The 24707-nt window shown below is 39.8% G+C and overlaps 2 protein-coding genes across 2 annotated transcripts in view; one reads left to right on the forward strand and one right to left on the reverse strand.

The window, feature by feature from the left end:
* The first annotated feature begins 1646 nt into the window (after window positions 1–1646).
* On the forward strand, window positions 1647–2965 carry LOC128859358 (uncharacterized). Its single transcript, XM_054096331.1, has 4 exons — window positions 1647–1854; window positions 1929–2255; window positions 2351–2451; window positions 2525–2965. The coding sequence occupies exons 1-4, from the start codon at window positions 1783–1785 to the stop codon at window positions 2751–2753; spliced, it is 729 nt and encodes a 242-aa protein (XP_053952306.1). The 5' UTR covers window positions 1647–1782; the 3' UTR covers window positions 2754–2965.
* Window positions 2966–8868: 5903 nt separating this feature from the next.
* LOC128854832 (dynein axonemal heavy chain 10) overlaps window positions 8869–24707 on the reverse strand; it is a 286044-nt gene continuing 270205 nt past the window's right edge. Inside the window, exons 57-61 of the mRNA XM_054089249.1 lie at window positions 17466–17606; window positions 15964–16068; window positions 10258–10359; window positions 9543–9689; window positions 8869–9166 (exon numbers count right to left, since the gene is read on the reverse strand). Coding sequence (XP_053945224.1) covers window positions 9020–9166; window positions 9543–9689; window positions 10258–10359; window positions 15964–16068; window positions 17466–17606 — 642 coding nt within the window. The 3' untranslated portion in view covers window positions 8869–9019. The remainder of the gene's footprint in view (window positions 9167–9542; window positions 9690–10257; window positions 10360–15963; window positions 16069–17465; window positions 17607–24707) is intronic.

Raw genomic sequence — 24707 nt, forward strand, 5'->3', positions numbered from 1 at the left:
ACGCAAGGGGTCTTTGCCGCCTTTATAGCGAGCAAGCAGCAAAACAAACGACAGCAGAAATAGCCATCGAGACAGAGCGATCACTGTATGAGTGGCAAAGAAGATGGGACTAAGAGTAATCTAAAGGGCGATGAACGTACAAGCTTATATCAAATGGATGAAAAGAACACATGGGTGGTAGAAAACGTGACTTTTCATTGAGATCCCTTCGCACGAGAACGTGCAATAATTGAAAGAGTTTTGGGACACGCACATAATCCTATGAACCTCACAAGGGACATGTGCTCATCCAGTGCTAGGTGGAAGGCAATTCGAGCGTTGTTGGAAAATGAATGGTACGACTTTAATTTATTGTATCGGAGCGCAAGGCATAGCAGAAGCAGGTACAGTTGCAAGTACGACATGAAGATGAACTGTTTCTGTACAGGACGACGACAAACGCCGACATTTCAGTAATATCTCCCCAAGAGAATGACCTCGACGCAGGTACCTATTTTTTGTTGTTGTCGGAACAGACAAGCAAATACAGCACTCAGACATAATGAAGTTCATGGTACTGCATTTTGGTTCCTTTTTTAATTTTCTTTAAATCTACTCGACCTCGAACGAAGAAATCTGAGTAGATCTTGTGGTACCAAGGAGATTAACACTTTTTCCATGTGCTTTGCCCATAGAAAGTTTCAGTCCAAACAGCTGCCTACAGTCCCCTCTGTTTAATGACAGGAGTAACTGCGATAGTCGTTCGAATATGACAGGTAACATTAGTTTTGTCCATCTGCAGCCTCTCTCAGCCTGCCAAGCTCGCTTATGGGTTAGAGTAACCCGTTTGCTAACCGTGGCTTTGAGGGCTGCAGAAGAGAGTGGCAGAATGGGCTCTGAGGCCAACTTCCTTGGCATTACCCATTATAGGTAAAGTATCCGAAATCTCGTTAGCCGTGATGCCCACGTGTTCCGGGATCAATGTTAACATCAGGATATTATGTCTGCAGGCATAGTTTAACCTGGATTTACAGTACTCGACTACCATTGAAGTGGTTGAAGGGCTGTTTAAGGCCATGAGTGCAGCTTTGCTGTCAGTACAGTCAATAGACATGCTTACAGCGGTCCCAGGGTGGAAAGTACCTGAGAAGGACGAAAGTTGTAGTGTTTGATGATGTTTCAGAAATTTGGATTTTAATCTTCTCCTCTAAAACAAAAAAAAAGCTTTACTGAACTGTCTTTGAAACCAAAAAAGTATTTTAGTTTCATGTTAGTAATTAGTTTAGAGAAATCGAGTAAACAAAGAAGTGTCGTTACTGTCGAAATTATTTCGAATATCGTTTATTATTTTTATCATTGCTGTAAGGAGCTATGTTTTGCGATCATGTTTACGGCATTCAATCGTAAAGGAGCACCAGGTGAATAAGTTTTGGCTCCGCCTGAACTTTTTACTTGCTTCTCGTAATCAAAATAATATAAGCATGTGTTAGAGTGACGCATATAAACTTGAATGGGTCGGGCCGTGCTTCTCCTTCAAACTATGGTATTTTCTTGTGTACATTAATATTTGGTTATGGCAATGCTGTGTTGGGAAAAATCAATATCTAAACGTTTTAACTTCCCTTGCTAACTACCCGCACAGCTGTTGGCGATAACATTACGGACATGCGCAATACGCCACTGCATTGGCATTTTGCCACATTTAGCTCCAATGTAGTCACAGAGGTAAGAGAAAATTGCATTCAAACAAAAATCATTCCAGGCTTAGGAAATTGATTCGCCAATACATCAAAGGCGACAGAAATGCCTACGATGGAGGATAGCGGCATCGATAGTGAGGACAAGCAATCGAATACTTTCGAGGAATCTCCAGCGGTAAGTCTCTCAAACTACTTGGTAAATATGCATGTCTGTGTTGTACTGCTGCATTGTGTCATTACTGCTTACAGCAAGGGGCACAAAAAATTGTAACAGCAACAAGAACAATGGCCCAAGCATTAGATGTGTCAGCGGTTAACCATATGGCTGATTTAGAGGTAGTCTTCCGTGGCAGCGGTGGCCCAGCGCCAGGAAGTGTAGCAAGCGCCAGTGGTGCAGAGCCGGCAGCAAAGACCACGGCCAGCACAGCAGCAGCAGCGGCGGCTGGTGACAGCGATGACAGCAATGCGAATAGTACACATCCAGCGCCAAACACCTGTCGCATTCTGCAGCGCAAGCTGGAGCTGAAGGTGGAGCGTGCGAAGCGCAATTACAGCCAATACCAGCAACAGGAACAGGTGTGTGCAGGAGCCAGCGGCATTTCCAAGAGTTACAAAAAAATTAGTGCATAGTATATTGATTTTTTTTTACACTGGTTTTTTTTTTTTTGTAGGTGCGCAAATCCCAGTCTGCGAATCTCATACCCATAAATCGGTTGCCCATTCCAGGCGATTCAGAGCAAAAACCACTTGTAGATTATAAGTCGGATAGTAGGTTTGTTGATAATGATTTTCATTCAAAAATTATTTTGTTAAAAACATGTATGTATGTATGTGTTCTGTTGCAGCGAGGAACCAGAGGAAATTTCGTTTTTTCCAGCGAAAGTGAAAAATGCGCATCGACAACGGAGAACTGAGCTCAGCGACACTTTCAGTATACAAGAAATGACTATAGAATCAGATTTGGATTCAGACGATAGTGGGTCACAAAATCTCGAGCTATTGCCACCCTTGAGGAAGACAAATTTTTTGGAGAAAGTGAAAATTTGCTTCGGTTGTGGGAATAGAAGAAGTTAACTGTCAAAAGGCTTAGAGAGGCAAACAAATAGTACACGGAAAAATGCAATAAAAAACAGTTGTAGCCAAATTGTACACACTAACTAACATAAATATATCTAATACGTGCATACAAGTGAGAAAAAGATTTATTACTTCTGCTATTTGATGCTGCATAAGGTGGCACAAAATTACTCACCCTAACGGAAGATGTTTTACTTTTTGCAAATGGCGTCGTACGTCAATCATATTTGATACTTGGACAGCTGGACAGCTGCAGTATAAAAACATACAAGCAATGGAGCGTGTCAAAGTAATGTTTTCAGCGCTTCAAATAATTTTTGCTTATTAAGTAAACGTGGCCGCCGTAGCCGAATAGATTGGTGCGTACCATTCGGCAGAGCTTAAGTTCGAATCTCCGCGCATGAACATCAAATAATAGAAAAAGTTTTTTCCGCTCTCGCGACAGGCAATGGCAAAACTCCGAGAGTATTTCTGCTATGAAAAATTCCTCAGAAAACCCTAAGGAGTCGGCTTAGAACTGCAAGCCCCTTCATTTGCGGAACATCGTCAAGACGGACACACCAAATAGGAGGAGGAGATCGGCCAAACACTTAAAAGAAGTGTACGTGCCATTATTATTATTTTTTTTTGCGAAATTATACAAAAATAAAATTGGATGATTAATTTTGCGCCACCTTGCACTATTTCGCCTTCGTAAGTGCTGTGTATTATTATTATTTATTGGCTGTTTGTGCACTGCGACCTGAAGAGATCTATTGTGCAGCCATGTACGAGTAGCCTACTCAAACAGTTTTATGTTGTTAATTAATCCTGAAACTGCTGTGGGCTTAATTTCTACCAGGAGGTTAGAATAGACTTTAACTTAGGCATGTTTGTGTGTGTCAGGCAGACAAATAAAGACAAGTTTATTCTTAACAACGGACGGTTCTCAACAATGTGTTGTTGTTATGAATGAAAGTCCATCTGACTAAGCGCCTGTCAAGGAATTTGGTTAATATTTTTATTATTATTTTATTGTTATTGTATTCCTATTATTTTTTGACATTAATATTACTTCCATACATAATTAAAGTATAAATTGCCTTTGTTTTTTTGTTTTTTCTAAACGAGAGGAAAATCCTTCGAGCAAGGGCTGAGCATTCTGACCTACAGTATGCTCTGTAGTCTACCCGAGTGTGGAACTCCACTTGGAGCTTCCTCACTTACCCACTGAGGCTTTAATTGCTATCGCCCGCGCGTTTACTACGGATCCGGCACGGCGATAGCATCATTTCAGATGTGTGGGTGAGGCACGGGAACCTCAGATGCGTTTTCTAATTGTGACGTTTCTATAGGTTATTCTTAACAGACAACTTTTCATAACTTACCGAATACTGCTAGTGTTTTTCAGCTAGAAGTCTTTGCGATCTTGCAGGCATGCAAGATGCTTAGGAAACGTGGGAGCGAGGGAGATATTAATATTTTCTCCGATAGCTCTGATGACAATAGGCTCTGATGACACCATGTTGCAGATCCAAACTAGTCAACTCCTGTAAGGATATCAAATCTCTTGGGTGTGCAAGTAACGATTCTCTGATCTGGGTTCCAGGACATAGGAACATAGAGCGAAATGAAAATGCTGATGACTTTACCAGGAAGGGGACTGAATTGGTGTCAGAGACCTCCAAACCGGTCATCGTCATTCCTCTGATTGCTGTTAAGGGGGAGTTGCACAACTTATTTCTCAGGAAAGCACAGAAATGATGCTCCGTTTCTTTATGTGCAATTTTAAAAACCCTTTGACACGGAGGACTCAGAAAGTCCTGAGGACTCATTGCTTAGCGTGATAACCGCTTACGTGATTTTGGCCGAGTTTAACAAAACGCACCAGTCTTTCTTTCTCGTGCTAATCGGCGCTAGTTGGATACCACAAGTGAAGGCAAATTATTCGCCACCTGGTCTTTCCAACGCAGAGGAGGCCTTTCTTTTCCTCTGCTACCAGGAGCTGATACCACAAAGATCTTAACCACGCACGGGAAAAGTGGTTACTGAGGAAATCATTCATAAAAGTCCACGACATGATTCTCATTGATCGACGAAAGAAAGTGCGCGATGTAACAGAGGCCATAGGTGTGCCGACCGGAAGGGCATGATAAGTTGGCGATGAAAAAAGTGTGGGCCCGATGGGTGGCGCGATTGCTCACAAGTATCAACAAGCGGATGCGGCTGTTAACTTCGAAGCAGTGTTTAGAGCAATTCAAGCGAGATCCGAAGCAATTTTTGCGTCGAGTTGTCACCGTTCACCTAGTTGTCACCGAATTCATCATTACACACCTGAAACAAAGCACCAATTAAAACAATGGATTTCTCCCGGTGAATCTGCTCCAAAGAAACGAGAATAGTCCCATCGGCCGTAAAGGTATTGCCGAGGTTTTTGGGGATGTGAACGAAGTCATCCTCCTGAATTTTTTTAGAGAAAAGAAGAACGATCACTGGAAAATACTACAGTGAGTTATTGGACCACTATCACAAGAAATTGAAAGAGGCACGGACGCATTTGGCGAAAAAGAAGGAGCTGCTTCACCACTATAACGCACTAGCTCATTAATCCAGAGTTGTCGCCGTCAAACTGCATGATTTGCCCCGTATTCACCCGATATGGCTCCGTGTGTAGAATTGGCTGCCGCCGTAGCCGAATGCGTTGGTTCGAATCTCGGTGAAACACCAAAATTAAGAAAAACATTTTTCTAATAGCGGTCGCCCCTCGGCAGGGAATGGCAAACCTCTGAGTGTATTTCTGCCATGAAAAAGCTCCTCATAAAAATATCTGCCGTTCGGAGTCGGCTTGAAACTGTAGGTCCCTCCATTTGTGGAACAACATCAAGACGCAAACCACAAATAGGAGGAGAAGCTCGGTCAAACACCCAAAATGGGTGTACGAGCGAATTATATATAAGTATAACATGAAGAAATGGCTGGGGGGATCAAACGAGAAAGTCATCGCCGAGACTGAGGCGCATTTTGGAGAGTCTTACAAATCGTATTTATTGGAGGAGTTGAAGAAATGGCGGAGCGTTGGGAGAAGAGTATTTTTTCTAAAAGTGGATTATGCTGTTGTTGTTGTTGAGGTGGTTGAACATTTCCACTGAAATGCTCCTAAGCGTTTTAACGTGCTTCTTCCTACCTCACCGATGATTATTCTAGTTTGGAGCATGATCTCTATCCATTCGTTGAGACATATGTCTGTGCCTAACATGTTAAGAGACTCAATTATGGATCTTGTGCTAACATTGTTGAAGGCTCCCTCTATGTCGAGAAAAGCGACTAGTGAGTATTGCTTGTATTCTATGCTCCTCTCAATCGCTCTTACAACCTCATGAAGAGCTGTCTCTGTGGATTTTCCTTTGAGATAGGCATGTTGAGATGGTGAAATCATTGTGTCTGTAATCTTTTCCCTCAGATATACATCCAACAATTGCTCGAGAGTTTTGAGGATGAAGGAGGATAGGATGATGGGTCTGAAATCTTTCGCTGTATCATGACCGCGTTTACCAGCTTTGGGGATAAAGATCACCTTAACACTCCTCCAGCTTTTTGGTATATGCCCTAGCATAAGGCTTTTTCTGGAAAAGACCTCCAGCCAAGGAATCGTCGTTTCTCGAGTGTTCCACAGCATGGCTGGGATTATGCTGAAAAATACAAAAAAACAAAAAATTGGAAAAAGGGTGTATTTATTTCTAAAAAGGGTACTTATTGAACCCCCCACGTAGTAAGTAAGATGGCGCCACACCGCTTACGGCCAGAGAGGCCATGACGATACTGCGTGATTTCTTTGCTAACAAAATTATAAGCGGTTTTGGTGACATATCCTGGCTATCCAAGTCGTCGGATTTTACCCCTATGAACTTTTTTCTATGGGGTACCTCGAAAGTAAAGTCTAGGAAGCAAATTCAACGACTATCTTAAGACCAAAAGAAAATATCGTTCGCGAGGCTAATGACAACCCGACCTCACATCTCTAGTGAGTGTCACAGAATACGGAGGCTAGAGTGTATTCGAAGGAACGGTCAATATTTAGAGGAAATAATTAAAAAAAAAATCCGCATTTTTTTTGTAATAGTTATTCAAATAAACATTTTTCATTAGTCTTTTTTTCAATTTGTCTTTTATAAATATATATAAATTCGATATACTAGGTTGTTCAATACGTTTGCGGTTCGATGAGAAAAACCCAATTTTATGTTTTGAAATACACTTAATTATTCAGAATAGTCTCCCTGAACATCAGTATACGCTTTCCAATGAAATTCCATTTTGTGAATTCCATCCCTGAAGTGAAAATCTTGAAGAGCTGCAAGATACGCTTCCACGCATGCATTTTTGTAGGTCTGTCAACAGATAGCAGTCAAAAGGTGTGGTGGATGGCCGAACAAATTGAAATTTAATTCATGGATTTTAGCCATTGTCAAAATGCTCTTGTGACGCGCTGCATAGTCTTAAGATTTTTTTCCTTTGCAAACTTGTTTTTTTTTACGAATTTTTTCCTTCAGCTGGTTCAAAAAGGTTACATTAATATTCAGGAACTATTTTTTATCAGTCTGCAAGTAATCCACACAAAATATTTTTTTTTGTATCTCAAAAAACTTATGCTATCACCTCCTGGCCGGTTTCTGGACACGAACTCGTTTCGGAGTCGAAGATTCACACCACCCTTTAGCCTCTAGCTTTGATTTAAGATCATGGTTATAGATCCGAATCTCATCCATTCATATGACAAAAATTGGTTAGTAGCCTCTTTTATCGAACCGCAGAACTTATTGAACAACCTAATATACTTATATTACATATATGTATGATATATAATTTCTGAGGCGAATTTGTTTGATCTATACTTAGTTACTAAAATCTTCAAATATTAGGTGCGCAACTAAGTTCCCGCTGTTTGTCAATAGATGCCGCCAGCAGTGTGTGCTAGTCGATTCTAACATAACCTAAACGTCGTAAATCAAGCTTAGACATATGGTAAACAAATTCCTTCGACACATTAGTGATTTGGTTTTGGTATCATATACTTTTAGTTTTGTGTAAATGTCTGATTTAATGCCGAATAATCGTAATTTGCGGGAACTGTTTGATTTCCCCCCTTTCCCCCCTGAAGTGCATCGAGAGCTACAAAAAGTTTATGGAGATGCTGCTTTAATTGAAACAACTTGCTGAGATTAGTTCCGTCGCTTCAAAGATGCTGATTTTAATGTTGACCATCCGCATGAAGGCAGGCCAAAAACCTTCGAAGACGCTGAATTGGAGGCATTGCTCAATGAGGATCCGTGTCAAACGCAAGATCCATTTCCAAGCGATTGCATGATTTGGGAATGATTCAGAAACATGGGACTTGGGTTCCTTATGTGGTAAAACCAAGGGATGTTGAGCGTGGTTTTTTCGCCTGTGAAAAACTGCTCCAGCGGCAAAAAAGGAAGGGAGGAAGGGTTTTCTTCATCGCATCGTGATGGGTGATGAAAAATGGATTCAGTACAGAAAGTCATGGGAACTGCCCGGTCATGTTTCTACGTCGTCACCTCGGCCGAGTAGTCACGCTGCGAAGGTTATGCTATGTATTTGGTGGAACCAAGTTGGTGTTGTTTATTATGAACTGTTAAAACCAAGCGAAACCATCACTGGGGATCGGTATCGACTTCAATTGATGCGATTGAGCCGAGGACTGCGCGAAAAGCGACCACAATACGCGGAGAGGCATGAGAAAGGGATTTAACAGTTTGACAATGTTCGGCCTCACGTTGCCAAACTCGTCAAAACCTACCTGGAAACACTGAAATGGGAAAATGGCTTGGTCCGTGGATAGCCTCAAAAGATGAACTGTTTTACCGCGACGGTATACGAGATCTACCAGACTGATGGGAAAAGTAGTAGCCAGCGATGGGCAATACTTTCAATGGTTCCCTTGTAACCATTTTTTCAGAATAAAGTTGCCTATCCACATTTGAAAACTTAATATCTAATATTTGATATAGAAATAAACCCCTTTCAACTGAGTTTGATTCCTCCAATAAAACTGAAGACAAATATAATATTTTATTTAAAAATCTCACGTGTCTTCAATCAGTCTCATAAAGGTTTATTAAGCCAAAAGGTACATACATAAGAAAGCAAATGGTGCAATTTTAACATCGAAAAATCTGAACCAAACCAAAATATATAAGAATTAGTATTTTGCAAATATCACAAAACTCGAAATAAACAAAACAACAATAGCAATCAGAAAATTTTCAGTCTCGATTGAGGGTGAGGCAAACCCCCTGTAATACCCAGTGGCTTAGATCCTCCGCAGTGGCCAGGTCAGCTTCGAAAACGAGTCCAACACCCATAGCATTTCGCCGCAACGAAGTAGTGTACACAGGAGAGCGAAACGTATTCTGTTTAGGAAGTGGGCGAAAAGAGTTAATTTCAGAAAAGTCGAAAATAATGTTAACGAGCAAATGAATGCAAACAATACGAAAGTGTTGAAAAAGCCAAAAAGTCAAAAAAAGGTGGTAATTGAATGCACGAATGTGTGTGTTTGCATAAAAAAAAAGGCTGAAACAAATTTAGCATAATTTAAAAATAAGAAGCGAAAACAAGCAATGAATGTGTGGATCCTGCTAGGCTAGTGCTTGTAGTGCAGGACTTCTCCTTAGCTACGGTAAATAAAAGGTGTAGGCGGTGAACATACAAAGCTGGAAGTGTATAAGTGTTGGTATCCCAAACAGAACAAGCGCAAAAAAAGGTAAATTGCCTGTAAGCTTCACTCACCTGCAACTTAAGGCGATGCACCTCTATCGGCACCACCGACAGTATCGGAAGGTCTTCAACCAAAATTTTGGGATGTGAACGCGCCAGTTGCATAATGTCCAAGTCCCAACGTGCACCTTCCAAAAACAAACCTTGAATGTAGCAGCCCTACACGCACACAGCAGCCCACCCAACGCACAGCCGCGGTAACGGTAGTTGTCAACAGCATTGTTGTAATTATTGCATTTGGCGACGATATATGCGGTGAGGTCCATCAATGGCGGCGGTAAATGCGGTGAAGTCGGCAAGCGCGCAAAACGGACAGGCAAAGTGAAGGGGAAAAAATATGTAAAAGAATTTTTTTTGTGGAAAAATATAAAAATGTGTTTGTAAGCGCGGATGGGTCAGCGCATTTGAAATGCAAACAGAATTTTTAATTGCGAAATTAGTGGCGCTCAGGTTCCAGTTGACTTTTATGTGGATCTGTGTGTGATATGGAAATCAGTGAAGCTTTCACAGAGGTCGGTCGGTCGGTCGGTCGGCTTGCTGTGGTCACAGAGTTTTGCTCACAAACGAAATGGGAAACAAGAGCCTGGTCGTCGTCACATACGCGTGCAATGACAGTTTGCGAAAGTCTTTTTTTGCCGTTATGTTTATTTTGCTCACTTTATATGTACAAATATTTTTGTTTTCGTTTTTATTTTGGCGGTTTTTGGCATTTTGCCAGCATACTTACCGTCGGCGGTCGCTCCTCCACGTCATCGGGATCCAGGTAGCTGGTAACGCAGGTGTATAAAGTAGATCTGTCCAGTGGCCAACCGTTTTTGCGACATGCCATCTGTGGCAGAAATGGAAATGAAGAAAAGAATAAATAAATGATTTAAATTATTTATGTGAGTGTATACCGTTTAAGGAAGATACGAGGGCGGGTCAATAAGTCCGTGACTTTTTGTATTTCTGACCTCTTTACTGAAAAAGAAATACTGCTCCTGTCAACAGGCATCTGCCAGTTGACTCCTGTCAAAATTTGAACGTGCTGCGTCAGTTAGTTTTTGTTTTACAGCTACCTTTATCAGACTACCCAGTAACTCACAGTCGACCACAAACGCAATCGAGTAACAACTTCACAAGAAGGTTTGGCGTTGTGTAAACGCAATATGCAGGAGTTTTTGCGCCGTTTTGTAACCGTGGACGAAACATGGATCCGTCACCACACACCAGAGACCAAACAACAGTCGAAACAGTGGGTTCCTAAGAGTGAATCGGCTTAATAAGCACACGAAATTCAGTTTTTTCCATTTTGCCCTCAAATTACTGGGTAATCTGATAAAGCTAGCTGTAAAACACAAACTAACTGACGCAGCACGTTCAAATTTTGTCAGGAGTCAACTGACAGATGCCTGTTGACAGGAGCAGTATTTCTTTTTCAGTAAAGAGGTCAGAAATACATAAAGTCACGGACTTATTGACCCGCCCTCGTATATTTGCAACTTAAAAATATATAAGAGAAAGTAGGAAACTGGGTAAATGGGGTCTGGTACCAAATATTCAAATTAAAAATGCCAAAAAAAAGTTAGAACACCAAGAGTGTTGAAAAATAGTCGCGCTAACTTTATACCTTCTGCTCAAATATGAACGAGACGTTATCAATAAAACGGTCCGCGGATGACATATGGCAAAAATAAATTTTTTGTTTTTTGGTAAGACTGTTATAAGCTTACGTGGCAAATTTCAGCGTGATATGTCACATAGTTTGTTTTCTGTGCTACTGTAAACAAGTCAAGCTCGAGTGTGTTTTTCGAATTTAACGATGGAAATTCAAGTCGAACAAAGAATTTGTTTGAAATTTTGTTATTCCAACAAAATTTCGGCTTCAGACGCCTTAAAAATGTTGCAGACAACCTATGGGGACTCTGCTCTATCGCGTGCACGTGTTTTCCAGTGGTACAAATCGTTCAAAGAGGGCCGTACATCAACCCAAAAAACCACGCCAAAGTCGCTCAAAAATTAAGGTTATGCTGACTGTTTTTTTCGATTATGAAGGTGTGGTGCACTCGGAGTTCCTTCCGCAAGGCCGATCGGTTAACGCTGAATATTATTTAGACGTTTTAAAGCGTTTGCGCGAGAACATTCGCCTTAAAAGGAAGGAATTGTGGGACAACAAGTCATGGTTCTTGCATCACGATAATGCACCAGCTCACACATCACGTCTTGTTCGCGATTATGTGAACAAAAATAATGTTAATATCGTTCCGCAAGCACCGTATTCGCCTGATATGGCTCCATGTGACTTTTTCCTGTTTCCCAAGCTCAAGTTGCCGCTCCGTGGAAAACATTTTGAGACAATTGAAGTCATAAAAGAGAATTCGAAGAAGGAACTGAAATCCATACCGAAATCGGCCTTCCTGAAATGCTATGATGATTGGAAAAAACGTTGGCGTATGTGTATCGCCTCCAATGGTGATTACTTTGAATGAGATAAAATAAAAATTGAACAATAATTAACCGTTTGTGTTTTACTAAATCAGTATCGTTCATATTTGAGCAGAAGGTATATATTTCAGTTTATTACTTTGAATAATATAACTTACTCAAATAATTGCAAAAATCTCAGATGCTGTATAAAACCTGCCTGCTCTAAATCTGTTAGGAAAATACGTGGCTGCCACTGCAGCGCTTATACTTAAGGGGTTAGGGGTAGTCAGAACTTTCAAAAAAAAAAAAAAAAAAAATTGAAGTGAATCCGACAAACACTTTTTCAACAATTAACAAAGAGCCCTCGGGCGCTCCGGAGCGTTCGAGAGCAAGTAGCTAGCAGCAACTGCATGCAACCGACGTATGAAAGTGGCAAATAAGCGCGCTAACGATAACACTCGAGAAGGTAACTAAAACACTCAGAAAACTAATTTCTCTTGTCCGATTGATTTTAGATGAATCTCCAAGGACTTGTGATGATCACCGCCACCTGTTCCTTAGAACACTCGCCATAACAAAAACTACGACAAATATCTTCTCGGACAGCCAGGCGGCCGTCAAATTGATGGAGGCAGTTATACTAAATGGAATGCCTGGGAGCTTTAAATGATATTAGCTTCAAAGTCAGTCGGTACCCATGAGACATATTCAAAGAATTTGCAAGGCCGATGAGCGAGCCAGAAAGGGGACTAATTTTCCACTGCTTGAAAACAGACACAATATTGGAATTCCTAATCGATTTGCAAATTAAGGATACAAAATAGTATCCTCCAGGAGGTCAATATGTCATGGAGAGAAGAAAATAATTGTGTTACAACCAGGCTAATTTGGTCGCAAATAGATAAGAAAAGCTGAGGAGAATTGCTCATCCTCTTAATAGAGTACATCTCGAGGGTCGTAGCTTGTGTCACCGGACATTGGCTAGACTAAGAGTATTTTCTTACGAATACTGCAGAAGTTGTCAAGGCAAGGAAGAGGAAGAAACCGTAGAACACTTCTTTTGTGATTGTCCAGCCTTAGGTAGAAGTAGAGCAAGGTTGTTGGGAAATATTGTACTATTTTCACTTTCTTACGGAACTGTCCGGTGTTCGGATTGAATCCATCCCACGCTTCATAAAAGCGTCTAAATAGTTCCATGATGAATAAATACAGAAGTTTCCGTGTTACACGATGGTACCAAAACTGACCTACATACAATAGTATAAGTGAGTTGGCTACTTTTAAAGCCGACTGTCACAAAAACCTAAATGTACCTAAAATAAGACACGGCTAAGATTAAGTTATAATTTTACACAAGTTTCCGAATATAATTTTCTTCATATACTGTTGCGAACACAAAAATAGCTGTACTATAAAAATATTGGATTTGTTTTTTCAAAAATTTTCAATCTGCTTTTGTTTATTTTCTATTCTTTATGATTTTTATTATTTTTTATTATTCTATTATTTATCTTAACACATATTTAACACTTGTGTTGCCACCCAAAAAAATCTAAATACTCTGTCACCCGGGTACCAGGCAATTTTCGTTCTCTTATATCAGGTATAAAACGCAAGCAGCTGCACCCTGAATTTCTCGTTTTTGTAAAGGTCAGGTGGATTGAACTTGAAAGGTAAACAGAAAGGTCGGTCTTCCTAATCTTTTATACCTGAGGTATGTTAGAGAATACTTTCGAAACCAATATGGTTAAACATTTTGAAAAGCAGTATAGTTCAGTTTTTATCGTCGAAGAAGCAAGACGTAGCGGTGCGCAGTCATTACTAAGATAGTTTGGATACTTTAGCGTACGTGAGCACGCGTGTGTAAGTATTTTATGTGATTGATGTAACTTTATATTGTCTGACTTATTTTCTGAAATTTTTGTATACTTTGTGAAGTTTTTTATCTAAAATAACAAATAAAATTGCAATAAGTGCAAAACCATGGAGAAGTTATCGAGATAGGTTTTTTTAGGTAATGTAAAGAATATATGTAAATAGAATATCAAAAATATTTATCATGCATTTATTTTTTATTTAGATTGAGTGAAGCTGAAAAAGATGCGTTTTTGAAACAGCTACTAGGTGAGCACGATGACGATTGTTCGGATTTTTCGGACAGTGAAGACGACGAGTGGTCACATTACACGCCGTATACGAGCAGCCACAGACAAAGCTGCACCTATCACTGATGTATGGACCATGCTGAATGCAAACCTAGCAACGATGTATAGACCAACGGAACACTTGACTATTGATGAACAGCTTTTTCCTTATCGAGGAAGAACGAAAATTGCCCAATATATACCATCAAAGCCTGCTAAGTACGGTCTCAAAGTATTTTGGGTGTGCGATGCAAGTAATGCTTATCCGCTGCAAGCGATTCTCTATACAGGCAAGCAAGGTAATACTCGTGAGGTGTGTCAAGGAAAGCGAGTTGTGAAAGAACTTGTCATAGCTTATAAAGGCTCTGGCCGAAATATTAGCATGGGCAGATTTTTTACAACGTTACCTCTGGCTAAAAGTCTTCTTTCTCGGAACCTTACTATCGTTGGTATTATGAAAAAAAAATGTACATTCCTCCAGAAATGAAACCATATTTCTCTGAACTTCGGAGTTTTAGGATCGTGCCGGAGAAATCTTTCCAAGCAGGCAGGATTGGAACTAGGGAAAAATCTGTACCGAAGCTGTTACATCTCTATCTTCACTGACGACTGCGAAATGGAAACGATAGTCGGAGCAGAGGTTTTATTTAAATGAGCCACTTTATCTGTTTCTTTTAAATTGCCGAATACTGCCAAAATGCTTAAGAAACGGGGAAGCGAGGAAGATATTAACATTTTTTTTTCGAAGATTAAGCCGCGATTAAGGCTCTGACGACGCCATTTTGTAGATTCAAACTAGTCAACTCCTGTAAGGAGGAGATCAAATCTCTCGAATGTGCAGAAAACACATCTCTGATCTGGGTTCCAGGACATAGAACATAGAGCGAAATGAAATTGCTGATGAATCTGCCAGAAAGGGGACTGAATTGGTATCAGAGACCTCCAACCCGGTCAAGAGCATCTCCCTGACTGCTGTTAAAGGGCGCTTGCGCAACTTATTTCTCAGGAAAGCGCAGAACAGATGGAGCTCCGTTTCTTTATGTGCTATTTCGAAAACGCTTTGGCCCCTGTACAATATACGTAGAACTTAGAAAGTCCTAAGGACTCCACGCCATTCAATTTTCAAACTCTTAGTTGTGTTTGTCGGTCATTGGAGGATTGGCACTCACGCAGAGCAGTTGGGTTTACTATTTAACCCCATTGCAGAAGCTGTGTGGACCTTTTAGAAAGGGATGCTGTTGAGCACTTTTTCTGTAAATGTCTGGGTGTGGCAGCTAGACGATTAAGGTCACTGTGTGCTCGTTTCTTCGTCGGCTTAGGACAGTGCGCCAAGTTAAATCCCATCAATCTTCTCCATTACTTCAACAGCTCTAGTTGGCTGTAGATATCTGCCCATTTGAGGTGTCATAATCGTATCAAAACGGTGTGCTAGTGATACTTGGGAGTGCCGATCTAGTACTTCAACCATTTCACCTACTTTCCTATAAAGGAAGTAGCAGATATATGAATCTCGTATCTGTTTTTGTAATTTTTAATTCCCTATATTGTTGTTGGATCTGCGAATTTCTGATGCTATGCCGTTACTTCTTATACCTTCATTAATGCACCGCTTCTTTAAATTGCTACATATATACATTTTTTAGGAGAAATATTCGATAATTAAATTTGGTAAAAAATTGCCTGCTATAAATCAATTCCATATTTTCAATTTTCTCTCTGATTAGCCGATTTATAAGTGTATTAAATATGCATTATTCTTTATTTAGTTTTTCCTTCCTCAGTTTTTACGACTCTTCCATTAATACATTGTTTGCTAAACTCGCTGTTACCATTTTTTACACATTGTTGTTAATATTGTAGATTTTTATCACGCCATTACTCACCTGTACCAATGCAGTTAGATAGCTTTGAGGAATATGCAGACCAGACAACCAGATCACCAATGGTTCACCTGACATGGCCCAATACTTGAATTGTGTGGCGCGATTCTACAAAAGGTGGTCGCAGCGAAAATCATGGAAAAGCAAAAAGTGGAAAAAGAATAAATTATTAATAAATTGTATCGTTGATGGCGTTGGCTATTTCTTCTTTGCTATGAGTTCGTAAGCCGTTGAGCCACTTAACGGTACTGAGCGATTGTGATTGATAGGTGCGCCTGGGCGACCGCATATTGATGGCAAAACCATTTACCATTGCCGCAATGATTAATGAGTGCATGTTAACAGTTTTCGGCAGCAACGGTTAAAATAACAAACGGAAATGGCCATGAGCTAAGGAACAAGCAAACATACAAACTTACATCTCCATCACACGCCACAACATATTATCGCATAGCTCGTAATCATTTTTTACGTGCATAAATATAAAGGGTCTTTCAAAAGCAAGGCCTCGATGTTAGTAGTGAATAGTTCCTAGATGGTAGGTACATTTTTTATTTGATTATTTTGGTGGAAATAATCATCTGAATGAGTTGACCATTTAAAGGTTGGTGAAGAAATTTTAAGAAACTGGAAAAAGATTGGCAGACCAAAGTCCAAAAACTGGACGTTCTGTTGAGAATATTACAGCTGTAGCGCAAAGTGTTGCTGAGCAACCGACAATAGCGATCTCTCGATGTTCCCAACAATTAGGCATTCAGGAATCGACGCTTAGAAAACCACCAGATAGCATAACGAGAGTGGCACTAGATTGGAACCCGCAAAAAAGCAGATGTCGTGGTCAGCCAAAGATTACTTGGAGAAGGTCGATGTTGCGCGAGTTAGCAGATGCCGACATCACATGGGACGGTGAAAAAAAAAAAACAGCCCAGAACTGTTTACTATGGAAGAGTCTTGTTGAGGCGCTACGCTGCCGAGCGGAGGGAACACGATATAAACAAAAAATTGACTGATTGGCAGATTTTTCTTGTAGACGTGCAGTTCATGGTGGACATTTTAATGATGTAATTTTTATCATTAATTGTTAAGAGTCGTATTTGGAATAGAGATAGTTAAACCTGAAAGAACCTAAATTTCTATATTACATGTTTCATTGTATTTTTACATTTACATCTAGACGTTTCCTTTGCACGACCCTTTAAAAGAGGGTTTCTTTACGTACACACATACACAGTAAGTATATACATATGTATAGGTACTTATATGTGAGTGTATTGATGGTAGTGGCTGGTGCGCAAGTTCGCTTTGTGCTCGAACTGTCTGTCAGCAGCAATCGGTTGCACAATACCGTTCGGGCTCAATAGCCTGAGTTGACCCAAAAAAAAATTTTTAAATTAAATAAACGAATAAAATAATATAAACACTTTATGTATAAACAATAAATAAAAAACGCTTATTGATAAAAAAACAACAATGCAAGAGCAGAAGCAAGGATAAGCAGCCTTTACCTGCAAATGCTCCATCCAGCTGCCGAGTTGCTTGCATGTGGCCGGCGCCAGTTTGCGCCAATCATTTGGCAACAGTCCATTGAACAGGGAGTTAGCGATGTTGTCCAGCACATTGTCCATTCCGATTTCACCAGCGATGGCCTAGAAGAGTAATAAAAATATACTACTCAATAAATTTCTTTCATACCACAAATATTTAACGAATCTCACGGCCTACGAAGGCACCGTGTCGCACGTGAAAATGGTGTAGTAAATGTGGAAATAGGCTTACACTGGTAAAATAAGACTAAGGGTCGCGCTTTCATCTTACCAATAGAGTACGCTTTGCTAACCAAAATCATGTCATTTTAAAAGACACTTTCACTCTTCTCGTTTTCTTAGCAAACCGTCAAGCAAAAATTGTTTAATTAGGAAAATACAGCAAAGCGCGTTTGAAATTTAAATATTAATTTTTGGCATAGCCTGTGATTAATAATTCTTACCGACTATTTACATAAATAAGGGCACAAACTTCAATTACGATTATTAACATTAAAAAATTAGTTTACAAAATTGACAAAGTTAATATAAGGTTGTCAAAAAAGTCTTGCGGTATTTCCCCAAGCTTGTCTTTGCAAGCGCGTAGTTCTAGTTGTATTCGTCGCATCGGTTCACGCTAGAGCTTTTTGGAAAGCTCTTTTCACGTGTTTGATTAATTGTTGTTTGCTTTTAGTCGTTCGTGAGTTATAGCGTCGCAAACATGGAGCAAAATAAAGAGAAAATACGGCATATTTTACAGTACTACTACGATAAAGGCAAAAATGCATCTCATGCTGCCAATAAAATTTGTGCAGTTTATGGACCCGATACAGTTTCCATTTCATCGTTTTCGTTCTGGTGCAGAGGTGATCGAAGATGCGCCACGGTCCGGAAGGCCTGTCATCAAAAATTGCGATAAAATCGCTGAATTGATCGAAAGAGACCGGCATAGTAGCAGCCGTAGCATCGGCCAAGAGCTGGGCATGAGTCATCAAACCGTTATAAGCCATTTGAAGAAGCTTGGATTCAAAAAGAAGCTCGATGTATGGGTGCCACACGACTTGACGCAAAAAAACATTTTTGTCCGTATGGATGCATGCGAATCGCTTCTGAATCGCAACAAAATCGACCCGTTTTTGAAGCGGTGACTGGCGATGAAAAGTGGGTCACTTACGACAACGTGAAGCGCAAACGGTCGTGGTCGAAAAGCGGTGAAGCTGCCCAGACGGTGGCCAAGCCTGGATTGACGGCCAGGAAGGTTCTTCTGTGTGTTTGGTGGGATTGGCAGGGAATCATCCACTATGAGCTGCTCCCCTATGGCCAAACGCTCAATTCGGACCTGTACTGCCAACAACTGGACCGCTTGAATGCAGCACTCATGCAGAAGAGGCCATCTTTGATCAACAGAGGCCGAATTGTCTTCCATCAGGACAACGCCAGGCCACACACATCTTTGGTGACGCGCCAGAAGCTCCGGGAGCTCGGATGGGAGGTTCTTTTGCATCCACCGTATAGTCCGGATCTCGCACCAAGTGATTACCATCTATTTCTGTCCATGGCGAACGAGCTTGGTAGTCGGAAGTTGTCCACAAGAGAGTCCTGTGAAAATTGGCTCTCCGAGTTTTTTGACAATAGGGAAGCGAGCTTCTATAAGAGGGGCATTATGAAGTTGGCATCTCGTTCGGAACTCGTCATCGAACAAAACGGCGCATATTTGACTTAAATCGCATTATTATAACCAATTTTATGAACAATTGAAAATTCAATAAAAATACCGCAAGACTTTTTTGACAACTTTATATGTATAAAACTCCAGCTCGATTAAGTTGAGATCTGGCTAAGTTCATTTGAAGCTCGCGCAACAGGCGAGTTACGGGCATACATACCTATATGTATATTTTTATTGTTAAATAACGAATAGTAACGAAGCATTTACCTTCGTAGTACAGAAAATTTTATTTATTTTAATTATTAATTTATTAAACTTCTGTTCCATAAAAGGACCAGAATAACCAGGTACGTATACCATGGGCCCCAGGGTACATAGAAATTACTGGGAACGAAATGAAGGGAATATAAAGCCTGGAAAGAGGAGATCTCCCATTTATAGACCCAGAGTCATTTTGTGGCCTACGAGAGGGTAACTATGGTACTCCTCCTTTATTCAGGAAATATAGAAAAGGCAAAGAAGATTATACTGGGACAATCCTGGTAAATTTATCGCAATCAAAATCAATGAGAGAGCTTTGACCAAAACCGACTTCAAGATTCTATGGAATTTAATAAGAATAATTTTGGAATCATCACAGGAATTCCATTCGTTACAGGGCATTGTTGATCGAATTATCATTTCACTAACATGGAAAATGTCGTAACCGAATGGGTTGGTGTGTGAGGGAGTGAGGGATCAAATGAAAAAAAAAAGTTCGTACTAATAGCGGTCGCCCACCGGCGAACTTTCGAGTGTAGATCTGCCATGAAAAATCGTATATTTTTTGTAGCTAAACTACTCAATTACCAACTACGGCTTTTTTCGGCGCAAAGCGATTACAGTATCGCTGGTCTTCTGCCCTGCTCTTGACTCAAACTTCCTGGATATCACCAAATACAAAAGTCAATCAGACCTCCTACTTTCCAAAGATTTTAAAATTAACAGCAGCAGACGAGAGTTATACGGCACGATAGAATCAAGCATCTGGTAGACTTTGCGATGGTACCTGCCGACATCGGCCTTAGCCCACGGTGCATATCAAATCAAGTAAATCAAATTCAATTAGCGATTACGGTATCCAAGTGAAAGTGTGAAATGGACACACAAACTACCTTGGTGGGACTCAAGGTTAAACGTTTAACGTACAGCCTGAGGAGCTGCCTCAATGGCAAGTCAGAGCGAACTTCGAGGGTTTCTCTCTGCTGTGGCACCAAATTTGAGTCTCCCCTCAGACTTTAATAAGCTTCCATGCAGCTGTGGACTGGTGACCAAGGTAAAAATACCTCATTCCCCACAAAAACATAAAACCCAAATTAACACAATTACTAATTAATCAACTGAATGTCCAAAAAACATCTTCGCCGTCTTAACTCTTCACGGGCATACTGACCTGACCTTTTGACATTCGAACGGGTGGAGATTTCCCCACTCACATCATACCATCCATCGGTCCAACTAATCTGTACACCATCAAGATTCCTAATGTCTGAGTACATCGGACATTCGCAGAGGACATGCACCCAGTTCTCCCTTGGCGAACCACAAACAAATGATTCACTTACCGACAGTTGGCTCTGATACAAAATCACATTAAGGTCATTATACGCTGAGTAAACATAATTCTTTAGCAGCGTGAAAAATGGCACAATGAATTTTATGTGCGCTTATCGACATATTCCGTCCAAAATCAATTGTTGTGCGCGAAATTATTGAGCAGAATCGTTATGTCACACACTGTGAGATATATGCACCCTTTGGCATTTATTGGAATATGACGAGCATCAATAACATTCTGCTTGATTACCTTGTGCCAAAAAAGTGTCTTCGCATTGGATTACACGCAATTAAAAAAAAAACGTACTGGAAACGCGACTGGACAAAGGTTTCAAAAATTAATTCAAACGAACGCAAAAGTGTATTTATCATCATGGAGAATATTTTTGCTTTACTAGATCAGAAATATAAATAGTAACCCTCGTAAGAGTGCGTTATTTTAATGGGCAATAAAACAATTGTATAGCAAAATTGTGAATTCTTATGATCGCCGTTGCAGTCAGACGCTGCAACAGCAACTGCAACGGAATTGTTGCCCCACAAGTTGTGCCACAATGGTGGCAGCCGTCTGGTCGTTTCAATTATGTCCAACAAGAACAGCAGCAGCAAATAAAAGTCAAAATAACGTTTTTGATGATTATTTGCGCCAATAATTTTTCATTTGCATGCGCGTAAAAATCGCGAAATTCCGAATAAGGCAGTAGAAGGACTACTAAGTACGTGTATGTTTGTGTGTGTGTATGTATTGCTACTGCCAAAAACTCACCAAATTATCAAATCAAAATTTCTTTGACAAAAATGGACATATGTGTTAATGTAATGATTTGATTTCTTTTATTTCCTCCTGCTAATAACGTTAGACTTTACAGTTATGTAGTTGCCGCACTTTACGTCCACAAAAGCATCTTTGATTTGTTTTTATTTCATATCAGAAAAATATTCATCGAAAATGCGTTTTGTTGGCGTATTACGTAATAGCAAAAGATTTCCAAATTTTTTTAGCCTAAAGCTCTTTCTACTCATCTCCTATGCGGCCGTATTGGATATGCACTCTCTGTATTTTTGTTCCAACATTGTTGCAATAACGCGTAATAAAGTGTTTTTAACAACATTTACGGATCATGTTATTGTTGTTTCCTTTGAGTTTATTTACAAGGTGAAGTCCAAAATAAAAAAGACTGAGCTAAAATAGAAACGACAAGAGCTTTGTTCTGATAACTTCGACTTAATTTATTCAAAATAGTCCCCTCTGGCCTCGATAAACTATTTTGCGCGATCTAAAAGCTTTTCGAAAAAGTGTTTCAGGTCATTAACCGGAATGTCGTTCAGGATGTCGGTACAAGCCTTTTGGATGACCTCTACAGACGAAAAACGTTTTCCTTTCATGGCCAAATGCAATTTTCTGAATAGGTAGAAGTCACAGGAAGCCATATCAGGCGAATACGGTGAGTGTTTGATGGTTAAAATGCGATTTCTAGTCAAACAAGTCACAAGAGTGGATCGATGAAGAAATGCTTTAAAACGCCAAGATAGAAAATTGCATTGACGGTTTGGGCCGTTGGAACCACCAACTTTTATCACCAGCTACAAATGTTGTAAAGAAAGTTCTCGTCTTTTCTCGCCTCTTTAATGAAGTCTTTCGAAAGTTGACTGAGCAATTTTTGTTGCTCAGATAACTGGTGCAGAATGAAACGTGCACAGACTTTTTGTAAGACCAAATTATGAGTTAAAATGCGATAAATGGATGTTTTTGAGATATTCAACTCCGATTCCATGAATTTCAACACGGAGTTCGCTTCATTTTTGATCAACTTACGAACGATTTCGATGGAATTTTCGTTGATTACTGATTTTGGGCGGCTCGTTTCGTTTTACCGGTTTGAAAATAAAATTTGATATGTGCACTTTGTTCGAAACACATTTTTGTTCCGATGACCCAAACATACTGACACTTTAGACGCAACAACTTCGCTTCCACTGAACCGAATGCCATCAAGCTTTCACTGGAAGTCAGCTAGGGATGTAACTTCCAACGCACTAACTCATTGAAAAGATGACACCATCAAAAACATTTTTATGACGGCAGTTTTTTTATTTTGGTCTGCGCCTTGAAATCATTTTTTTATCACTGGCAATGTTTACCGACGTGAAAAAATGAAAATCACAGAGCAGACGAAATTTGTAATTCTCGCGCCTAGAAATGTTTGCTTTTAAATAAATTCAAATGTGTCTATGAATACACGTTAAATTTATGATTTATCAATAAAAGGTTGTGGAAAGTTTGGAAACTGATTTCCGATGCTACTTAATCAATCGATTCAATTTGAAAGTAAGGGAAAAAGGGGCATAAGTTTATGCCCTTTCTGAAAAGTTAGTATGAAATTTGAAAAAGGTCGGTGTACACTATAGAATAATTTTATGTTATTTTATAAATGGTACTCATTATGTATATTATTATTTCTATTTATTATTGTATAATTATTTATAATTAATTTTTTTTCAATAAATAAATAAATAAAATTAAGTCTATATATTTTTAACTTAACCAACCTGACTAACTTAAAAAATTCTACAACTTTCGGTACGTTTCAGAAACGCTTTGACAGCCTGTATCTTAAAAACTATAAGTTTCCCATGTACGAATTTTGGATATTGCCTTTGGCATATCGTCTTAAAGCCCAATGAATTGTTTTGGCTGGGTATTTCACAAGTTGTTCCTTAAGATGGGCCAATTCTTTTTCCAGTTAAAACACATTAGAAGAAATATACTAAATGATCCAAATCAAAATTCTCTTACGCTGTCATTGATTTGCTGGTTGGAAAACCCAACAATAACAACACCAATATATTGGATCGGGGAATAAGTTCATAGCGATTTTATACTTTCGTTTATTTTACAACGATTTCTTTGCTGTTGGGAAAAGGGTAAGTATTCATTCGATAGAACTCTTTGCGTTCTACAAAATTATCTTAATTTTATTTTTGAGTTATTTAATTTTTTTAGTTTCGAAATTTAGAAATGAAATACCCAGGAGGCAGAAATTAACATTTTCAAATTGCTTCTCAGCATCTCCCCCAGCATCGAACAACACGCAGCTTTCAACACATAAACAACGCTTTTTGTACTGAAACGTCATGGGAGTTGAGAAATGGTGCCTATGGGTAGTTCCAGGAGGTACGCCAAAACCGAGAGCCAAGTGGGATCTTCATCCAAAGACGTTTGATATGTGTTTGGTGGGACTGGAAGGTCATGGTGCACTGGGAAATACTCGAAAAGAATGCCATGGTCAGTAAGAAGCTCCACATTGCTCAGCTACACCACGTGAATTAGGCTATGCTACTGAAAACACCTGATCGACAGGGTCAAACCATAATTTTTCACGACAACGCCAGGCTCCATGTTGCACAAGTAGCCAAAAGCTCCAATGGGACACCCTTCAACATCCACCGTATTTTCCGGACCTTGCATCGATCGATTACCAACTTTTCCGTTCGTTGTCAAACCATATGACAGGCATTAGCTTCGATAATAAAGAGGTCCTAAAAACTGGCTCGACAAGTTCTTTGACAACAAAATAGTCGAATTTTAACGGAGCGGCATCAACAAATTGATTGAGAGATGGAAAGGGGTTGTGAACTGCAAAGGCGAACATATAATTGATTGATTTATTGATATAATTATTGTTTTAAAATTTAAGAACGTTACGAACTTATTCCCTAACATAGTACATATTACAGTGTACTCTCTCGTAATGCACACCTCTCTTAAGCGGACACCTCCCCTAAACGGACACTTCTTTCAGTATTTACTATACCACAAATCACTATTTACTTCACTCGTACGATCCAAGTTGCAGTATGCCGTCTTTCTTATATCGTCAGCGCCACATCAAAAGAAACTTCTTCGTTTTGCACTCAGGCCTTTGAACTTCACTAATCCTATTCTTGCAAATAATGCA

This window comes from Anastrepha ludens, chromosome 2 (genome assembly GCF_028408465.1).
Source record: "Anastrepha ludens isolate Willacy chromosome 2, idAnaLude1.1, whole genome shotgun sequence".
In the NCBI taxonomy this organism is placed as follows: Eukaryota; Metazoa; Arthropoda; class Insecta; order Diptera; family Tephritidae; genus Anastrepha; species Anastrepha ludens.

Excerpts from the sequence above, each read along its gene's own strand:
- LOC128859358 (XM_054096331.1), top strand. The coding sequence starts at position 1,783 with ATGCCTACGATGGAGGATAGCGGCATCGATAGTGAGGACAAGCAATCG. Across the intron at positions 1,855-1,928 it reads CTTTCGAGGAATCTCCAGCG|CAAGGGGCACAAAAAATTGT; the intron begins GTAAGTCTCTCA and ends TACTGCTTACAG. Across the intron at positions 2,452-2,524 it reads GATTATAAGTCGGATAGTAG|CGAGGAACCAGAGGAAATTT; the intron begins GTTTGTTGATAA and ends GTTCTGTTGCAG.